We start from the raw sequence: 21,728 nt of genomic DNA, 5'->3' as shown, positions 1-21,728 counted from the left end.
CAAAATTCCTTTCCCCTTTGTATATAGTATATAATAGATGGTTATTATTAATACTAATAGAAAAGACGAGCACCCGCGTGCTTGTCTTTCTGCTTTTTTTTTCGTTGTGTTAATGCTTGTAAACTATCACCGATGTTTTTTTTTATGAAAGTTTGATTAAAAATATAGATATAGATGTTTGTGACTTTCAAATCGTGCAGCGATTAACTCACCATCGTAAAGCAATTTCTTATCAACGTGACAACGACTTCATGTACTTTTGCCATCATGAGGTGATGGTATACAATCGTGGCACAATTGTGCTTATTTTCTGAACCCTATTTAAGCATCCTTTCATCATTTTGTTGAGTAATTTCGTGAAACCATATGAGGAAACTTTTAGAGAATTGAGAGGCTAAGAGTTGATGGTCTTTAGATGAGATTCTTAGGTTAGGAAACAATTTTAAACAACTTGAATAAGGGAAAACATTATTATTATGTAATGTTATCTCCTTCAACTATTTAACCACCCAGACAAAAGTTCATAGAGCATTATAACTCGATTTAACATGTAAATCAAATTTTTACCAAATTTTGTTAATTAAAACTATAAAAAATTGAACAATATATATGCAGGAAACAACCACCCAAATGTTTTCATAAAACCACGTCGTTGCTGTGGAAAATAACAACAAGAAACAGTGGAAGCAAGAAACAGTGTGATGGAATCACGCATGAAAAAAAAAAAAAGACGCATGAAAGCAATTAATGAGGTTCTTGCTTGCAGTAATGAAGAATAATAATACACATGTACCAAAATCAAGCAAAAGATGAAAAGTAAGAGAGGAAGAAGAAACGTGAGAAAGATGCAATTCTGTGCAAGGTAACAATACAAATGTAACACCCACAACGTGGCTTTCGATATCCCGCCAGTTGGATACGAAAGGTTCCCGCCAGTTGGAACGGGCACTATCCGTAAGGATGACCCCACGTTAATAAGAGGAACCGAATCACATCAGAATGAGAGGGATCCGGAGGCCGTGTAGGTATGGGACTACATGGTTGAAGGAAGGCTTATAAGAATTGTTAGGTACTACCCATATCAACAAGATGCATCTTCTTTTCGGTAGCTCATTCCATAAGAACTCCACAGTTAAGCGTGCTTGACTTGGAGCAATTTTGGGATGGGTGACCTACCGGGAAGTTTCCCGGTAAGCGTGCGAGTGAGGACAAAACACGCTGAAAAGACTCGTGTTGGTTTGTGGGGTTAGTCGGCAATCCTAAAAGCAGTCTGGGATGTTACAACAAATAACATAAAAATAGGGGCAAAATAGTAGTTTTTAATTATAAATACATTTCATTGGATACACCCCAAATTGGGGGATGGAAAATTGAAGTATTGGATGGAATGGAATGGGATGGAATGGTTCCATCATGTTCCATCCCACTACATTTGATTTTCGCACATCCAAACAATGGAACCTAATTATTTATCACTACATTTCATTTCATTCCACCAATCCAAACAGAGCCTATGTCTCTTGACAACGAGAAAAGATTAGGAAAATGATGGAAATTAGGTTGTTCTTATAGAGTTTGTTGAAAGTAATTTCATGTACTCTTTTGTATCTATGTGAGAAACTCATTGATAGGGAGACAAATTTTAGATGGTATTCTTATCGCTAATGAGGCGGTGGACGAAGCTAGGAGATTAAAAAAGGAAATGCTTATGTTTAAAGTCGATTTTGAGAAGGCGTATGACTCAGTGGACTGGAGTTATTTATAAGCGGTCATGCGTAAAATGAACTTCCCTACCTTATGGAGAAAATGGATTTTAGAATGTATTTGAGCAGCAACGACTTCGGTTTTAGTTAACGGTTGTCCCACAGATGAATTTCCTATGGAGCGGGGGCTTAGGCAAGGAGACCCTTTATCCCTTTTTTTGTTCTTGTTAGCGGCAGAGGGATTGAATGTGTTGATGAAGTCCTTGGTCGCAGAGGGGTTATTCCGTGGTTACCATATTGGTCATCAAGATACAATGCATATTTCTCATCTTCAGTTTGCAGATAATACATTGATTATTGGTGAGAAAAGTTGGGCTAATATCCGGTCTATGAAGGCTGCATTGATTCTTTTTGAAGAAGTATTGGGTTTAAAAGTTAATTTTCATAAGAGCATGTTAACTGCGGTGAATGTATCTGATTTGTGGTTGTATAAGGCCACCAGGGTAATGAATTTTATAATGGGAACCATTCCTATTGTGTACTTGGGGATGCCTATTGGTGGGGATGTTAGGCAGTTGAGTTTTTGGAAACCGGTGGTTGATCGTATTATATCTTGCATGTCGACTTGGAAGTACAATCATCTTTCTATGGATGGTCGCCTTATTGTGCTGAAATTTTTCATGTCTTCTATTCTTTTTTATTGGAGGGGGTGAGGATAGTAGGAAAATTGTTTGGGTCGATTGTGACTCTATATGTTTATCGAAGGAGGAGGGAGGGCTTGGTGTTCGGAGGTTTGGGGATTTTAATATGGCGTTGTTAGGGAAATGGTGTTGGAGGATGCTTGTGGATAAGGAGGGGTTATGATATAGAGTTTTGTAGGCGAGATATGGTGAAGAAGGTGGCCGTTTGAAGGAGGAGAGAGAAATTGTTCGACGTGGTGGAGGGTTGTGAATGGAATATTCGTGAGGGAGAGGGAATGGGGGCGAGGAGCTGGTTTGATGATAATATTAGGTGTGTTGTTTGTAATGGGTGTAATACCTTTTTTGGACAGATAACTAGGTTGGTGGAGTCTCGTTATGTGTTAGATTTAGCAGGTTGTTTGAATTGGCCAAGAATAAGTGGTGCTCGGTGGAGGATATGGTGCGGCTAGGGTGGGGGAAAGGGGGAGACAGGTGGAAGTGGAGGAGGCGTTTATTGGCGTGGGAAGAATAGAGTGTCAGGGACTGTTGTTATTTTCTTCTTAACATTGTTTTACATGCTGGCGTCGTTGATAAATGGAGGTGGCTCCTCGATCCTATCAACAGATACTCTGTTAGTGGAGTTTATCACTTCCTCACGGCAACAGATGATCCTATTGATAGAGGTTTGGTTGATGATGTTTGACGTAAACGGGTCCCATTAAAGGTTTCATTGTTTGCTTGGCGTCTACTTCGCAACAGACTTCCAACTAGAGACAAACTGGTGCGGAGAACGCCAATGTTTGTGTTGGTGGGTGTGGCTCGCTGGAGACAGCTAATCATCTATTTCTAGGTTGTTCTTTCTTCGGCGAGTTGTGGCTTTTGGTGTGGAAGTGGTTACATATCTCCTCGGTGGATACTATTGTTCTTCGTCATCATTTTGTGCAGTTTGGTCAGCTCGTAGGTTTACCGCATTCATCTCATTCTTTCTTGAAGTTAATTTGGCTCGCTTGCGTTTAGGTTATTTGAAAGGAAAGAAATAAGTGAATTTTTCAGAATACGGCTATGGACTTGGACGAGATGCTGGACAAGGTAAAGCTTCAGTCATTTTTGTGGTTGAAAGAAAATATGTTTACTTTTGCCTTTATAGCGTTACCCTTTGTTATGCATGGGTCAAAAACCACCTTAGGTGAGCATTGTAAAGTAGAAACCAAGAAAGCATTTTTTTTTTTTTTGGCGGTAGTAACAAAACGAGAAGAACAAGTTTCTCTTTTTCCCATTGTTTCTTGCAACTAAGGTGTTAAATGTTGTCAGTGTTACAATCATTGAAACCATCGTGTCGTGTGTGAATCGCTGACACAAATGGACGCTAATGAAGCCAGAATTCTCCTTGGTTTCCCACCCAATTCAAATCCATCTCCTTCCCAGGTTAGTTCTTAGGTTTTTTTTTTTTTAATTTTCAATCAAAGTTTACCCCCTTCATCGACTCAATTTCAAATTTTGAGCCTGACCCTTTTCAATTCATTACTATTATTTTCCAATTTTGATCTTCAAGCTTCGTTTCCCTAATTTTGAAATTGATTTGTTTATGTTGATGTTAATTTTGTTTAGGTTAAATCAGCTTACAAACAGAAGGTGTGGGAATCTCACCCTGACTTATTTCCATCTCATGAGAAGCCTCTTGCTGAGTCCAAGTTCAAATTGGTGAGAGAGCATTTCAATCAATTTATTTTTTTCCTTTATTATCTTATCATATGAATTTGGGTGATGGTTGCATTTTTTTTAACCAGTGATATGAATTGTGATAATGTGATGGTGCTCTTTGGGACTTAGTTATATTATAATATGAAAGTCGTTTTTTATGGGCAAATATTTAATGGTTAATTTGTTAGGAGGAGGGAAATTTGTTAGGGGGAGAGGTCGAACTTGTACGTTCCCAATCCATAAACTAAAATAAAGGAAGTAGAACATTTGTTATAAGGCTAATATATTTCTGTGTTTTACTCCAGAGTGTGCTCATTGTAAAGTGTAAACTGATATGAGTATGTAACTTAGGACAAAAATATTTCATCGTAACATCCATCCTCACAGGCCAATTGTGTCGTGAATGAATATAAGGCCTGTTTTGATTGGCATATATGAGCTTATCTACTGACATAAGTTTTGTGAGATTGTCTGGGAGAATTTATGAAAACAGTTTATGACAAAGTTCACGAGTTTTTTTCGGCTTATTTGCCTAATTTCTCCAATATAGGTCATAAATATAGCTTATAGCATATACAAAAACAATTTAACTTTATTTCATCTGTTTCTTTTAAAAATAGCTTATGTAAGCTTATGCGTAAGCACTTATCATGATAAGAGCTTGTGCGATAAGCTGCAAATAAGTTGTTTATCCAAACAGGCCCATAGTAGTTGTTTATCTGTTTTAGATATTTTTGTCAAGGCAATAATTTTTATAAGATATGATTTTAGGTGTTAGATTTGTTTCTTTTTCTTCTTCATAAAACAATGCAGAAAGCATTTTCCGTCCTTAAAACAAAGGAGGGACTTTTCCTTTGCTTACCGTCTCTTTTCCCCTCCCCATTTTATGTCTAGGCACTGGGAGGGATCACCAATGTGTGACATTGATTTTGTATTGTGTTAAGTTAGACTGTGAATTGGTTTCATGTAGGATGGTTGACACTTAATTTGGCTATTGTCATATTCCCCTCGGTTAAATGGAAAGAGTGAGAAGTGACTGAACTTTTATGTCTTGCTGCAGATTTCCGAAGCTTACACATGTCTTTTGCCCGGTAATTCTCCAGAGTCCTTGTACTCAGAATAATATTCCAAATGTCACTCATGGTATGCAAACTCCTGAACAGACAACTGAAATTATAGAAGAAACTAAATGGGGATGCATGATTTTCTAAACCTTATTATATTACTTTCCCAAATTCAGTATTGTTTATTGAATTATGAAAAGAGATTAAACTCCTCAGTCCTTAGCTCACCAATCCTACAAAATATCACTTTGATATTTGAGTTGAATTCACAATTTTATGCTTATAACATTAGCATCCTTAGATGGCATATGGTCAGACCAAATTAGTACTCTGACTGGAAGAGCAAATTATAGGGAAAAATAACTTTCCAAAAGCTCCCTTTTATTGTTTTATCTTGTTTCTTTGATATCCAGGCAATGATCACGGTCAGTATCTCTAGGTGTTTTCATGCTTGAATGTTAATCATAATTGTGCATTATCATGTAGTGACTGGCTAAGTAAAATTGATCGAGTATATTTATCCTCATATTTCATTATTTTTCCTTCCTACCCAGCTCCAAATTTGAAAGGGAAAAAAAAACTAGGTTGTTGTCCTAGTACACTGGCAGTTGAAATTCTTTGTTCCTTTTGTCTCACAAGTTTCATCTTCTTTGGTAGTGGCAAAGTGTGATAAGGTTGCCTAGAGCATAGATACGGGTCTGTTTAATTTCTGTTCACATTCAATACTTTAGTTTTTTATTTTCACTTTTAATTACAAAAATGCCAAGTTGCTTTTACTTTTTTTTTTCCCTTTGGAAACTTTGAAAACAAAGTGAACTCGATGGGGAATTATATGATTAGGAAAAGGCCCTTATCTTCCCTTTGAAGGACCTTGTCTCATCCTACTGCTTTATTTATATCTGTATTGCAACTTCTTTCAAAGTACTGAATAAAATTTGAAACACAGGTGGCAGAGGAGAAGCTTCAACTTCAGGTGAATTCCTATTCTAAATCCTCCTATTTGTCATCTAAAAGCAATGCCTCTGTTTTTATTTTCTTATTTAAATGTGCCATTTTTGTTATTCAGCTGAATATTGGCGAGTTGTGAGAACTGGAGTTCCAAGGGCCAATGGAGGAAGAAAAAATCATGCCATGATTAAAGTTCCATTCCTTTTACTTATTCTGGGAACAGTTGCACTTGGAGGGTTTAATGCTTCAAGGTGCTTAACTACCAATTTTTTGGCTTGCCTTTCACTTTATTTTTGGATATATATTACAAATTAATGAACTATGCACATTAACAGTGATACCCTTTCTTGTAACCAAAAAAACAGTGATACCCTTTCTACTACTGCTACGCAGGGCTTACAAAAGGCAGAAGGAGGACTACCCTTCACACAATCCATTTCTTCCTTGATGACCTCCCGAGCAGGAATCATGCCTGGAACTGCATATACTCCATTTGCAATTGATGGCTAATACTTAATATACTCCTACAATATATTTAAATGTAAGTGAAAATGAATAGTTTGAGTCAATAAAAGTTACATGATCAGTGATTGCAAAATGAACTCATCCTTGATTCAATACAAGCTGATTCTTTGAAGGGATGTTATGCAGTCCAATAGAGGGTGATAGGATAGTTTTATACAATAAATGGTAATAACAAATTTGGAAGTAGTGTATGGTGCATCAAAGTTTTTGTATGTTGGATTAATCTCAATTACACATTTTTATGGTGCACCCCCACATCAAAAAAAAAAAAAAAATCATGTGCAATTATTTGGCGATGCAACTCCTTCCATATCTCTCCATTATCTTTATCTACCCCTTTTTTGGCTGGTGGTTTTGGATTGGGACAGTGGTGCCAACCTAGTTGGGATAGGTCCGCGATGCCAACAAGTCAGATTTTATCCAGTACTGTGATTTTACCTAATCTAGAGACCTTACTGTGGTCCATATGTAAAAATTCTACTTGCAATGCATGTTGACTGCTGATGATTGTAACCATTCGGAAACATTCGTACCAATTGTTTGGTGATTTTATTCATATCATTACAAGTTTTTTACTTGATAAAATTCGTATCACAACCAGTTAGAATGTTATGGATGACATAATGACCAATTTGGTTTCCTCTAATTTGAGTTATCTAGGACTTTAATCTTTCAAGTTGTTACGGACCTGCCAAATCACTCAAAAAAAAAAAATACGGTTCCATAGTTAATTTTCTTCTAAATTCAAATTAAATAAGCTTGATTACACTTTTGATCTGTCTATTTTCACTCACTCATGAAATTAATCTCTATTTTAAAATCTCTAATTTTAGTCCCTCTTTCATATTTTTGAACTTAAAAATGGTGATATTTAATATTTGAATAGAAGGTTTTAGAGGGTTTTCTCGCCACACGAGTAAGTCTTGTATGGTCCTTAACTATTTTTAATCATTTGATAAAAAAATCCACAAAATGTTATAATATATCCACATATCTTTTATCCCAAAAGCGATGTTATTTTGTCCCAAAATTCAAAATTAGGGGTCAAAAATCAAAACATTTTGGGCTAAACATCACCATTTTTAGTTACAAATTTGGTTTGATCAGAAATTGCAACAGTGCATGAAAATGGAGATGGAAAAAAAAAAAAAAAAAATTAATATTGAGGGACTGAAATTTTGTTTCAAATAAAATAGAGAAGTCATAATGCATTTAAGCTTGAAAATACAAAGCTAAATCCCTACTTAGTGATTCTTACCCGTGCTACGGTCTAACAAAAATGAAAATAACACAAAACCCTCTTAAGTTCAACACATGATTTCTTCATCAACTGTTGATTCCTTCCGTGGTCATTACTCAATCAAGTCGTGTCTCAGTTCCAATTCTGTGCAGAAATATGACAACTTTGATTACATATGCACCGTAAAATGCGGCTGCATGTCTGCCTTTTGTGGAGTATCCGATTGTTGTTCAAAGAATAGGGTTCAAGAGATTCTGTAAGGTTCAATTCATTCACTATTTGGCAAAGAATTGGGATATGGGAGCTGATTGTAGACAGAGTTGCAGGAAGAAGCTATGTTTGTCCAGTGCACTCTAATGGATTGTGTGTTGTTGAAGATAAGTAGTATTCATTCATTCACCATTTTGGAAACAATTGGGATATGTAAGGTTGCAGCAAGAAATCTGTTTTTTGGAGTTAAAAGTTTTGTTTGTGACAGTGTTTGGTTATCTTTATTTTTTGTTTTGTGTGTTGGTCAACGGCTCTTTCATCAAAATCAAAACACATCCATAAAATATTTCTGTCGTATCTGTTTGTGGGACTTGGAGGAGGTGAATGAAATACGGATCAATTTTGTAATTTTGTAAAAGTTTTGGGTTTGCATTGAATTTGAAACTGAGACTTTTTTGCAGTTACTTTATTGTGGACCCAATTACTAAATAAGGCTACGACATAATCCTGCCAATGAATAATGGATTGTATTGTTGTGTGGCAATTTATTGGACTGTCAAGTAATACAACAACATTATATATTTACAGGTTGCTGTCATGAATACTAACTAACAGATGAAAGGTGACCCTTTGTTATGTTAAAATATATTCAATTCGACGACCCTTTGTTTTGACCAGTCTATCGAATAGTGCAAGGTGAAGAATTAATTAATAGTGTAATGTTAGCATGACCCTTATATATAAGTGCTCTACTGTCTCAAAATCCATGGTTTTGGATGTATCATCATGTAATGTATGGTTTAAATTGGAATTTGGAGTTTTAGACAAAAGTTATGTTCTGCATTTTCACGATCATTTTCCTTTTGTTTTCTAGTCTTTGTTTTCTTAACATGGAATGCTTGACTTCCAATGGTAAGTATTGTAAGAACGGGAGTTATCAGTGTTGAGTATCCAAACCATCTCAACAAAGGAATAGAACTTACAAATACAGTGATGTGATGATACAATATATATTTTTTTTATTTTTAAAATGAAAGGAACTTCACTATTTATTAAAAGAACATTTATTCAGTTCTACAAAAATCATTACTTTTGAGGAGTATCAAACAAATGAAAAGCACAACATCTAGTGGTCATCTCACATCAAGTGGCGGACTACGGTTTAGACTTAAATCTCGTTAGACATTCATATTTACTGTCCAACGATTCTTCAAGTAATTTTGTTTCTAATAGTCCCGCTTCTCAACAATTTGTGTATGTGAGTTTCGTCATTATGCTCTTTAGAATAAATTTATATATCTTTCAAAAGAGACATTCATATTTAGAGTCTAAGGATTCAAGTTAATTTGTCTCTAATAAAATTAAAGTCTAGCTTAACTGCAGGAAAGAAGATTTGAGATTGAAGAGAGAATTCCACAACATATAAAGGCAGATCAATGTTGCACTCATTTTCTATACCATCAAAAAATCCACCAGTAAGCAGATGGAAATGTACAAAAAGTTATATATCTCGAATCTTCTATACCAACAAAAAGTCCCACCAGTAAGCAGATGGGAATGTACAAAAGGTATATGACTTGAAGCTATTCATCATTCAAAGAATTGCCATAAATTCCTCTATATATCCCTAACTATGGAAAAGCTCATATCCATTTCAAACTTGACATTGGTTTGCTATATTAAGACCAGAAATACTATTTGTATCATCAACTATCATCTTTAGTCTCTGCAAGTGAAATGGTAATCGGCTGCCATCTAGAATGATAAGGTATAATCCATTTCTTGATTGTGATTATAATCTCCAAAATCTTAAGTACATCACCCAACACAAGCTCTTCAAGACACAATTTCTTTAGAATTAATGAAGCTTCATATCTAATAAAACACAAAAGGTGATTACGTCAGTAACTTAACAAGTAATAAAGCTTCAAGGAACTAAGAAAAACAATATAGTTTTACCTGTTACAAGAGGCCAAAATCGCCGATCTTCCTGAAGATGAAGCAAGGAATTGCTCTATCCTAACCCAGATTGCATCTGGGAAATGACTGGGCAAACCACGTAAGGGGTTCACACACTTCCATAGATTCTCATTTGCAACAACATACAAACGTAATGTGCCAAAGACTCGTTTAACCACCTTCTGTTGCTCAATTGCACAATGCAAACCTTTCCTAATATCAACTGTCTCATATTTGGGATCCCCAAAACGAATGCAATCAATTATATTTCCTTCAGTAGGAAAAACCATTTCATTCATCAGTGTATTCAAAGTGACCAGAATAACATCAACAAGTCCTTGCAAATTGTCATAAGTTGATATTGTTGGCATACTCTTCACTTTCCTTACATTAGAACCCAACAATTGTTCAGAACTAGTATTCCTCTGGTTCAAATTCACATTACAAAATTCTTGACCACCACTACCACAATTAGAGTTGTTATCATTTCCAACATGGGTTGCATCATTATTACCATTTGAAATTGGAAGCATTAATTGCTTATTATGATCATTAAAATCAGTAATGCTTTTAGTTGAGTCCTGATTGTGAGTTTGTCCATTAGTACTAATTGGGATTACTGTAGGGTCATTACTAGAAAAGAATTCATGTGGTGCTAATCTAAACAACTTTGAAGTCTTTGATTGTTCAGAATTAGCAACAGAACTAGTATCATTATTGTTGTTGTTGTTATCATCAGTTTCAGGTTTAGGTTGATAGACAAGTTTCCTAGAGCAATTAGGGTTTGGTTCAGTGAAGAAAGGAGGTCCACCAGCAATGAGTGTAGGCCATTGCCAAACGATTTTCGCAGCGGCGGTAAGAGGTTTAGAAGCACAAAAAGGTTGAGCAAGAAGAATGTTATACCTTCTCATACGAAGTTGATGAAGCGCATTTGAGAAATCTCTATCACCAGAAATTAACAAATAGTTAGCAGGTGCAGGGTTATCAATAGCCCATAGTAACATATCAACAAGTATCTTCTTATCACTAGCATCTTTCGCACCTGCAAAACAAAAGAAAAAGTGATTATGAAAAGCGATTAGGGTTAGAGAGGTGTATAGTATAGTATAGTATACCTGCAGGGACGTGGTGGAGGGAAATGCCGGTGGAAGAAAGCGCGTGTTGAACGTGAGAGGGGATGCGAGTGGTGTCACCGTAAGAGGAAATGGAAAGTGGGCCATGGAAGTTGGAGTTGAAGAGAGCGGTGGTGATATTTTGAGCTATGGAATTAGCGTCGTTGAAGTATCGTGGAACTTGACAGTTTTCTATGTCCCACCAAACGGAAATCTTCGCCGACGAGAATGTACTAGTACCATCTTCCATCATCTAACTCTAACTAACCCATTCACTCTTTCATTCATTCATTCATTCATTACCTCACTTTCTTTCTTATATATATATATATATATATACCTCTGAGAAATTCTTAATCTTAAATCGTAGTACTTTAATTTGTGAGTATTTTTTTTAGAGTATTTTAAACACCAAAAATGGAACAAGACGCCAAAAGAAAATCAACAACCAATATTTGTAAAAGAAATTGCGTTTTTTATTTAATTAAAAAAAAACAACTAAAAGAAAAATGTGTTACTAATCAGAATATCAAAAAAAGATGCACATATTACATACATCACTCTCAATTAAAATACTTGCATTCAAAGTAGCAAAATTCCCAAATATACCTTGCTTTCAAAGTACCAAGTACTCTATACTAGAAAATATTTGCAAGTATTTTTTTTTTTATCATTGTGTAGCTAGAGTATTTGAGAGGTTGTGAAGCTAGAGTATGTCAATATATTTGCTAACATATACTTTTAAAACACTTCTAAAAGAATATAAAAAATGCCAATTTCATTTTATTTTAAAAACATTTTTAAGCTTTTTAAAAAAATATTCTATATCATAGTTCAACTCCTATGTTTGACACTCATTTGATCTATGATATAAGAAAAAAAAAAAAGAAAAAGAAAACAAAAAATTGGAAAGAACGGTTTTTAAACTTCAAAAAAGTTTCTCAAATTATTTTTGTGAACTCTTCAGCATTTCTAAAAACAAAAAAAAACAAAAAAATTCTTTCCCAACTGCTTTTAGGGAGGGAGAAAAGTTTCTCAAAAGAAATCGAAAGCCAATTTGATTCATTCCAATGAAAGAATGGAACTGTTGGGAAAGAAAAAAAAATGAATGATATGCTAAAATGATACTAATGAGTATGGATTCCCCTCTCCTCAAAAGAACAATATAGCAGCAATACGGGAATTAAAACATTATATTGAAGAATAATCATTATCCCTAAAACTGGATGAACTTAATTGCATCAAACATGCTTAAGGGGATAAATATATAATTATTATTCGATTACATTCAAATCTCCATTCTAAGTTCTAAGATGATGTAAATCACCAAGAAAATGAGAAGTCATAGCATTGTCAAACATTTTCATTTTAAAAATTAACAGTCAGCAAAAATAGGTAAAAATAAATATCAAGTACAGTAGCAACTTGATGATAATCATCGATCAGAGTTATATCAGTCCATGTGGAATAAATAGAACCTTCATTGCATGGTCCAGCCAAAGCCTATACAAAAATGAATTAATTTACTAATGAATACTTTTAACATTAAAGAAATCAACTCTGCCGAAAGAATATGTATGTTTCCTCTGCTCTGTTTTCCCTCTTTTGATTTTCCTCCCTATTCTAATGGAGTCGTTCTACGTTCTTTTGGGAAGAAAGGTTAAGACATATACTTGATTTGGTGCCTTTAAGATCTTTGACTCTTAAACACAGATTGTTGATAAGCTAGCTTTCTTCCAAGATGAATGTTCTTTTGCCTCTAAGCTAGATTGTTGCTATGCTGGCTTTCTTCCAAGATGAGATATCCGTGATGAATACATTAAAGGTGCTTCTTCGTCAAAATGAGAATGAGAATGAGAATGTGAATCAGAAAATGAATCGTTCCATAGAGTCTCCTTGTTGCTGCTCACATCATCGTCTGCCTTTTTCTCCATCAGCAGCTCCTATATATTAATTGAAAATGTCAAAGAACAGAAAGTTGAACCAATATATATGCTTCCTTAAAAACGAACATGCAGGTATAAATTGTAATCATATTTGAATCAAGAGCTATGTTAATTACAGATAAAACTCAAACATAACAGCAGAAAGGTGAGATCAGATTAACAACTACTGAATGCAAAAGTTTCTACCACTGTATCAAAACTCACAAAAGAAAAGGTTAAATGCTTAAAGTTAAAGAGTAAATAATGCCCCGTTTGTTACACAGAATGATGACCTATCTAGATATCAATTGAAACAAAATGGAAAGCTATGAAATTACCCTTATCAATTCAGTTTTTTGACACATTGAACAAACGTGCAACTCTTGAGATGGGAAAAGGTTACAGAATTGCTTGAGGAATCTCTCGTCATAATTGATTATATATATACAAGATTTACAGTTTAAAATTGAAAACTTCATAGAAAAAAAGCTAATGGAACTAAATATATATAGTGCTAAATAGATTATATTTGTCCCTGAACACTGCCCTCAAGCAGGTGAAATTTAAAAATAAGAGGAATAATTGGATCCTTCCTAAGAATGTATTAGAAAGTATCAGACACATATCGGTATGGAATAAGTGTCAAACGTTGATAGTTTTCCATGTTTGGAGTGCCTAAGCTTCATATGTGTAATGTATTAAAAATACAATACATTGTTTTGTGATTTTTCTTTATGATACATTGAATAGTGATTGTGTTTCCCAATATCTCAATTTCTATAATTCTTTTGTATATTCATATACTATTTTTTGCTCAAAAAAAAAAATATACTATTCAATAAAATTTAAGGGGATTTCACATTATTTATACAACATAAAGAGTGGGTTGAAAATGAAATTGAAATTTAGAAATCATAGATTTATTAGTCAAAATAAAATAAAAATCATAGCTTTTAATAAAATGGGAAATAAGTGAAGGTGTGTCGGAAAAACAAATAAATCTCATTTCACAGACAATGAAATCAGCCTCCTCTCTAGAGAGGAATGGTCATGGAATGGAATCATCTTTCCATGATTGTTATTTACCAACAGAGATGGGAATATTGGCTAACTAGAGTAGTTAAGAGTTCTTAAGGGTAGTTAATTAGTTGAGGTTGTTATAGTGTTATTTGTATAAATAGAAGAACACAAAGGGTAGAGAGCATATTTGAATATTGTAATTGTATTCTCTATTGTGAAGGGGAAACCCTTGGAGGGATAGATTTTCTCCCATTCTTTTTTATCCTTTCTCAGCCTTTCAATAAAATAGTTCATTCTTTCCAATCCAATTCTTGGGGTCCTAACAGAATGTGAATGAAATAAAGCATAAAATGCGATCACCATTCGAATAGAAAACACAACAAACGATAACACAGACAAAGACATTTTAATAACGCATAATACTAATCAAATTACAATACAAGCAAAGTTTACCGAGAAGGCTTACCTTTTCTGATTCATCTGGGATAATTTGAAGTTGAGATGTGCGCACATCCCTGATCTTCAGGTAGTTGTAACAAACAACGCCACTTAAAGCTGCCCATTCAAAAATAATTCATATAAAAAGGTGCTTGGAAGAAATCCATGCAAAAAATGAAATTTAAACTGCCAAAATGTCTCGGTAATAAAGAAACATATACCAATAGCATAGCCAATGACATTCAATCCTGTAATCTTTGATTCAGGAAATAAGACAGTTGAAAGAGAGATAAGTAGCCAGTCTTTTAAAACTCCAGCCACTCGAATAGTTACAGCCCCAGTTCTACCAATTACTAAGAATGTTGAGAAGTTCAATGCCAAAGCACAAAGAGCATTTGAAAAGAATATCCAGAAGTTAAACTGCATATGTGGAGCTTCCATCTCAGGCTTCTCAAGGATATACCATGGAATAAAAAGGAATACAAAGCTGCATAAAATAATGAGTAAAAAATGGTCATTATTCAGCAGATAAAATAAATGTATAAGTTTGAACTTTCATATAGCACTGACATTTTCAATACAAAGGTATCCCAAAAAGTATTTCAGCCCTGTTCCCCCTTGTGTCAAAATGAGTGCAGTATAAATAAGCATAAACCAGTACCCAAGGAGGAAGCAACAGAGCGAACATAATGTGAAGAACAAAAGAATGACACGTATTATTTATTCGGAAGGGCAAAAATGAGATTATCATCAACAGAGATCAGCATCATAGTCAGCAGCATTTTGACTCTAAGCTTCTCTTAACACAAAATAAGCCAACTCAAAGTTCAAATATACATTAACAGTCAGATGAATCTAGTGAGGGAAACTAACCATGCCATTTTCAGTAGCAAGGTCAAAATCAATATCAATATAACGATTTTAATTTTAATGAGCTTTTTTCCCGCCCAAAAATATAAGCAGAACTACATACAAGTTTTAAAATACACAGAAACATAACTACCTGCAGGGTGCTATGTAATACAAGCTGGTAATAGGATTTAGCGTCAAGCCTTTATTTTGAAGAAGAACTTGAGTTAAGACCAGCCTCAATGCTTCAGCAGCTATTCCTGATACTTGGTAAACTGTACCGATCACATTAAAATGAATTTCCCCATAGGAGGAAATGACAACTCCAACACTGACCAACACCATGTTCCAGAATACGTCACACCTTAATCTCTCAGTTCCAAGAGTAACAGCCACAAGAAATGTTGCCACTGGCACTATAAATGAAAAAGGAAATAAATGAAAAAGAAAATAAATCAAAAAGGAAAAAAAAATCTTCCATTAAGGAATGTTATAAAAAAATGTCAGATGGGAATATGATAAACAAAAACTGACTCACTCAGGGCTTTAAGCATCTGGATGAAAGCCACAGAAATGTATAAATAAGCAGTGTTCCCAAACCTAAACAGACAATAAACCAATTAAACTAATATATAAAATATACAGACATGCATCAGGAAGATAGTTTTCAAAGTATTTAAAAAAACTTCAATGGGTATGTAATAATACAGCTTAAATTTTTTATTAAAGATAAATAACCTATGGTGCAATATTAAAACAATTCAGTTCATTAAAATCTCAAATTAAATCTAATCTAAAAGATATGCAATTTTTAAAGTGGTTTGTTAGCTTCAGGAAAACTGTTGTGAAATCACCAGTTCTATCACCTAATTTCCATCTAAATGCATATCATAATCAACGGTACGAATAACAAATATATTATACGATTATACATGACCCGCAGTATCTTAGCTACATCTTAATCTTAATTTACACATCTACAAACGGAAATTGGTGACTATATATGTAGCACACCATATTTGTTTCATCCAACTTTGTAATGAAATCTTCTGTTTTATTTTGTCAAAAAATTTCCAACTGAATGAAGGTGATCAACATAATGAATAACATATAAGCTTCTGATAAAATGTTAGTTAAATCTTTGCATATGTACAAATAAAAATTTAGAATCATCCTTTTTGTGCTACTTTTTTTTTTGCACGGCCCCACAAACATGAACATGCATGCACACAAATAGACTTTCATGATCAAAACGAGTTTCCAAATGAAGATCACAAGCTAGAAGCATAGATCTTGATCTTGATAACCTTGGTCAGACGTTTATATTAAAAAACGAGACAAAAACACTAGAACATCAACTTCGCTAAAATGCCAGCGAAATTTAACATTGACATCAACTAACTTTCACTACTATAGAATTGAATATAGGGGACTGTATAAGGCGCGCACATAACAGACTTTACAGATAGCTTTGCTTGAATTACAAATTTTGGTCAATATCATCAACTGCTTACCACAGACTTGCTGCAAAGAAGGCGCTTATAGGGACCACGCAAGTTACATATCTGCATACCAAACATTTTGTGAGAAGCCAGAAGCATTACACGAAATATAAAACAGGGTGTCTATGTAGAATTCTTACATATGAATTGTCATTTTAACAGGCGCTACAACCTGCATAAATTGAAATGATGAAAAAGAAAAATCATCCAGTTAATTCAGTCATATTTCAAGAAAGGCCGATGTATATTACGAAAAAGCTAGTCAAAAGTCGTGATTTGACAAACTCAAACAGACTCATACCTTCAGAACACGGATTAGGAAAAATGCAACTCCACCAGAAAAAGCCATATGGATCATGGTGAGTGTTATTGGAAATGGAAAATTAAAATACAGCGTGGAGAGGACCCACTGCAATAAACCAATGTCCACAAAAGGAAATAGAATGAGCAAAACATATTACAGTAGAAGATAAATCAGAAAACATAATTGAAAGAATTCATTGGGAAATCCACGAACCCTTACCTTGTTATACAAAATAACACCTGAGGAAAGGGAAATGTAAACCAGAAGGTAGATGTAGGTCAGCAAATGCTGCCTACTCATTAATGTCGCCATGACTGGCATATCGATCCTGCAAAACATAATGCAACCTAGTATGTGAAAGATCTCCAGACATAAAAACACAAGTTGTCACTGATTCTTATCACCGTGGTACAACCAACTTAATTAAAAATGAAATTTTTCTTAAAAGACCCATGTTAATATCAAAGGGAATGAGACAAAAATCATGATGAAAACATGAGAAAGCAATGATCATACCTTTAAATAAAATTTTTCGTTTACTCTCATGTAACCTTGAATCAATAAACAATTAAACTCACTTCAACAAAAGATTAGAACTTTCCCTTACAAACTCGCTTTTACGAAACATTAAAAATGAAATAGACAGAAACAGAAATCGCTTATTTTTTAGGTGTACTGCGCACAACAGCAAAAGCCGTAAACTAATCCCATCCTAGGAGTTTTAACGTTCCTGCATACCAGAGTTCGAGTTTGAACCCGGGAATTACTCATAGGAAGCTCGTTACCAACAACAACAAGCGGGATTACTTAGCTTTGATAGTTATATTATATGATTTTGTTTTATTTTATATTTTATTTACCAAAGTGGAAAAAGTGTAAAGCATGAACTAAAGTGGTTAACTCAAATTAGGAAAAACATAGTTCAAAACATTAATCCTAGGGTCGTTGTACCGACCAACATTCATTCATTCATGCGACCTTATAACTAAAAGTAGAACGAGGTTACTTACTGTATGATTCGTTATGTGTGTGGATTTAAAGTTTAGAAACTACGAATAGAGTTTCTTCGATTTAATAGTACATACAATGCTGAATTCGCATAAACACAAAACAAAATCGTAATTAAAAAAAATAACAATAATAATAATAATAATAATAATTAAAAAATTAAGTGAGATTGAGAGTGGGGATTAACGAGAAGAAATCGAAAGAAAAAGAATAATATTATTAAAAGGAAACATAAATAACGAAGAGATGAAGAGAGATTAGAAGAGATGTTACCTAGCGGGTAATGGAATGGTATATAGTGATCTGAAAAATAGAAAGGTGGAGAATGCAGAGAGAACAACGCGAACAAATTTGTAAAGAACGAACGCACTGGGTATGAATACGAGAAACCCGAGATTTTGTCTTTAAACACTTCTCTCAAAAGAAAGATTTTGATCCAAAATATTTTTTACAATTTATATTTATTCACGGATCCTTACAGGATACGATTTCATTTTATTATTTTTACGGTCACAAATTTTTAACTAACTCCTTTTATTCATCAAATCAAAATTATCATAATACACAATCAAATATAAGAATTTCGGTCAAAAAAATAATGTAATAAAAAAATTGACAACTAGTAGTATATGATTATGATAATGGTTTGTAAAAAAAAATATATGATAATGGCTTTTCTTTCAAAAGAAAAATGTGATAATAAGTGTCATAAAGAGTTAATCTTATATTGTCACATAATCATATGTGTGTTTTTTCTTGAGTTCGAACCCCAACATTGCATATATTATGCATTGTCATTATCAGCTTAGCTAAGCTTACGGGATATATGTAGAGTGTTTATGCACACGTACAAAGAGATATTCTTTCTAATAATAAAAAACAAAATTAATTTAATATTTTAGAGACAATTATCTTACCTAAACACTATGCATTTGATATTGTAATCAAGTAAGTATTTCTCTAACAAGTAAAGGTAAGTTATGCATTAGTAATTGATAGGTGAAAACTATCTTCTTTCTTTTCAAGTAGTATAACCGAAAAACTATTTGATAATTGATGTCTGAAAGTTGATAACTTATTAAAATTAAAGTGTTTGTAGAATTAATTGTCGAAGTAGTTCATAAATATGAAATAACATAAAAAAACATATTTTAATTTATTTTAAATTATTTTCATCTTCAAAATGATAAATATGCTTTATGAATCCAATTGATATAATGTTAACCGGTGCCCCAGGCACTAGTTAAAGATATTAAAGGTTTCATCGGAATGAATAAAATGCATTTATCTAAACCGATTGATGGACAAAAATACTTAAAACGGCCCAAATTCATTCCACTAACAAATTAAGTCACTAATCTAGGAGCAGACTAACACGGTCAAAAAAAAGGCACACACACTCAAAGAGATAGAGATTGGTGATGAAATGGCATGATCATCTTCACAATTATCCTTTGAGACAACTCTCTAACCAATCCATGATTTCTAGTTGCAGTGTTGCCAAAAAAACAAAGTAGTAGTGTGGTTGAAGTGAGGAACCTTTCCTTCCCATTCCCATGGCTGAACTTCTCACTAAATTCCTCTCCCTCTTACCTCACCCATTCCAATCAACTTCTTAATACTTGCATTTGATTTAACATTTGAGATTTTTGAGGAGGTTCCTCTTCCAGAGATTGATACTGATGAGAGTTGTTTCAATATTGATGCTGCAGTTTTGGGAGAGTGTCTTTGTATGATTGTGAATTATCAAACTAATGAAATTGATGTTTGGGTGATGAAAGAATATGGATCTAGAGATAGTTGGTGTAAACTTTTTACTTTGGTTAAATCGTGTTTCAATTTTCATTTGGAATCTTTGAGGCCTTTATGTTATTCGAGTGTGATCGAAGTAAAGTTCTGTTGGTTACAAACCATGCAAGTAACTTGTATGTACTTCCTAGGAAGTTTTTTTGGTATGATCTCAAAAGTGAACAACTTACTTATGTTCAAGGAATTCCTACTTTCAATGAAGTAATGATTTGTGCTGAAAGCCTTGTATCACCTTTCTTACCTATTGATTGCAGCACAAGTTGAGATGAGAAAGCACATACAAGAGACGGTATGATGCATATCAGTTGATTTCAATGATTCCATCATATGATATCTTTTTTGATTGAGAAATGATGTCTGGACATCAAAATTTTGATATCAAATACAATATCCTTTGGTTTTTGCATGTTTTTGAAATATTTGCAAGTTCTAGAAGATAAAGAATAAGAGAGATAAAGATAAACACATATGTATCACATATTATGGTGTATGTATTTTGATGTCGAAATAACATAACTGCATTTTATCAGAGGTCGAATCGAATGAACTTTCTTGTGTCGTTTGTTTATGTACATATGTTTACATGTATTTGAAACTGACTGCATGTCGAATTTCGAAAGAAACAGTAAAGAGTGTATGTGACGAAAAAAACAATTAAGTTAGACAGATTCATTTTCATATAAATTTAGTTAAAGAAAGAACCTCGATTTGGATTGATTTTTTTCCTCTTCATTATTTTATATAACCTCACTCCTAAATCATCATTTTGACAAGCTTATTTCCGAGTTGAGACTATTCCACCCTGCTGTGGTATCCGTGGATAAGAAAAATGTTGTTTTGAAAGTTGTGTATAGTGAAATTCCTCCAGATTAATGTACAGTTCCTGTTTAAAATGTGCTGTTGCAGTTGCTGCTGCTGTTGACGTCGTTGTTGTTGTTGTTGTTGTTGTTTATATATCTATTCTTATGTGATATTGTTGAGGTTACTAACATGAGATTCATGTTTTATTTCACTGGTACGACTTCTTGTTCCAGGGATTTAAATTGACATTGAAAGAGAGCCAAGAGCCAGTGATTGGTAGTTAAAACCAGATGCTCAAAGAAAAACGGCATATATGTCTTTTAGGTATGATGTAAAGAGGTGTTGAAAATTTTTATTATCTAAGATTTTGTATGTATGTGTATCGATATGGTTTTACCATCAATTGTAGCAAAACTTTTACACTTGACTATCTTACATGAATTGTATTTTTGGTTTGTTTTATCATTGAAATCTCTTAACAACACACCTAGTTTGTGTATTTATTGTACGTCCCATCTACATTCTCTTTATCCCTGAAAACCCATCTACATTTTTTTGGTAAGCTAATTAATTAATCAGAATTTTAATATTGGAATTTGATATTCCATAGCATTTTAAATGAGATGGTGAAACCTATTGTTTTGAAAGGATCATACAGGTTTATTTTTCTTTTTTGAAATTCTTTTTTAGCTTAATGTAAGAATGATATTGTTATAATTATTGGAATTTTGAAATGTGTGTTGTTCCATGATTTCTGAAGGTAGTTTTTTAATGAGATAGGAAGATCTAGTACATAAAGGTTTATGCATAAGGGGCTAAATGGAAGAAAAAAATTTGAGTTTGTGATTTTTAAGATTGGAGTTTTTTTAAGGGGAAACATTATGTTTTCTCTTTCAATTTAGAATGATGCTGATTTATTTGGCATGCATA

General features: G+C 33.6%; 3 protein-coding genes and 1 long non-coding RNA gene across 6 annotated transcripts; 2 read left to right on the top strand and 2 right to left on the bottom strand.

The window, feature by feature from the left end:
• Positions 1-3,716: 3,716 nt before the first annotated feature.
• On the top strand, positions 3,717-6,870 carry LOC146911178 (Chaperone DnaJ-domain superfamily protein). 2 transcript variants are annotated; one of them, XM_085723865.1, is made up of 6 exons: positions 3,717-3,808; positions 3,992-4,084; positions 5,145-5,175; positions 6,095-6,121; positions 6,215-6,347; positions 6,490-6,870. In XM_085723865.1, exons 1-6 carry the CDS (start codon positions 3,743-3,745, stop codon positions 6,542-6,544), a joined length of 405 nt encoding a protein of 134 aa, XP_085579991.1. In that variant the 5' UTR covers positions 3,717-3,742; the 3' UTR covers positions 6,545-6,870. The 2 variants fall into 2 exon arrangements, with proteins under 2 accessions (XP_085579991.1, XP_085579990.1); XM_085723864.1 differs by having other exon boundaries at positions 6,462-6,870.
• Positions 6,871-9,488: 2,618 nt separating this feature from the next.
• On the bottom strand, positions 9,489-11,590 carry LOC146911177 (uncharacterized). The gene is made up of 3 exons (XM_085722544.1): positions 11,146-11,590; positions 10,031-11,072; positions 9,489-9,946 (listed from the first exon to the last, which is right to left on the bottom strand). The coding sequence occupies exons 1-3, from the start codon at positions 11,393-11,395 to the stop codon at positions 9,778-9,780; spliced, it is 1,461 nt and encodes a 486-aa protein (XP_085578670.1). The 5' UTR covers positions 11,396-11,590; the 3' UTR covers positions 9,489-9,777.
• Positions 11,591-12,492: 902 nt separating this feature from the next.
• Positions 12,493-18,565, bottom strand: LOC146911176 (putative sugar phosphate/phosphate translocator At3g17430). Of its 2 annotated transcripts, XM_085722546.1 has the most exons (11): positions 18,462-18,565; positions 18,191-18,269; positions 17,400-17,508; positions 17,178-17,285; positions 17,017-17,048; positions 16,889-16,939; positions 15,913-15,974; positions 15,529-15,790; positions 14,747-15,012; positions 14,554-14,642; positions 12,493-13,085 (listed from the first exon to the last, which is right to left on the bottom strand). In XM_085722546.1, the coding sequence occupies exons 3-11, from the start codon at positions 17,499-17,501 to the stop codon at positions 12,918-12,920; spliced, it is 1,140 nt and encodes a 379-aa protein (XP_085578672.1). In that variant the 5' UTR covers positions 17,502-17,508; positions 18,191-18,269; positions 18,462-18,565; the 3' UTR covers positions 12,493-12,917. The 2 variants fall into 2 exon arrangements, with proteins under 2 accessions (XP_085578672.1, XP_085578671.1); XM_085722545.1 differs by lacking the exon at positions 18,191-18,269.
• Positions 18,566-19,536: 971 nt separating this feature from the next.
• Positions 19,537-21,260, top strand: LOC146911175 (uncharacterized). The gene is made up of 2 exons (XR_015018134.1): positions 19,537-20,286; positions 21,032-21,260. It is a non-coding gene; the product is annotated as an uncharacterized LOC146911175 (long non-coding RNA).
• The last annotated feature ends 468 nt before the right edge of the window (positions 21,261-21,728 follow it).

Source organism: Medicago sativa, chromosome 7, assembly GCF_051527215.1.
Source record: "Medicago sativa cultivar Bolivia chromosome 7, Bolivia_mono, whole genome shotgun sequence".
Lineage (NCBI taxonomy): Eukaryota > Viridiplantae > Streptophyta > Magnoliopsida > Fabales > Fabaceae > Medicago > Medicago sativa.
The sequence above is the reverse complement of the archived record's forward strand: the minus strand, read 5'-3'. Positions and strand labels throughout refer to the sequence as shown.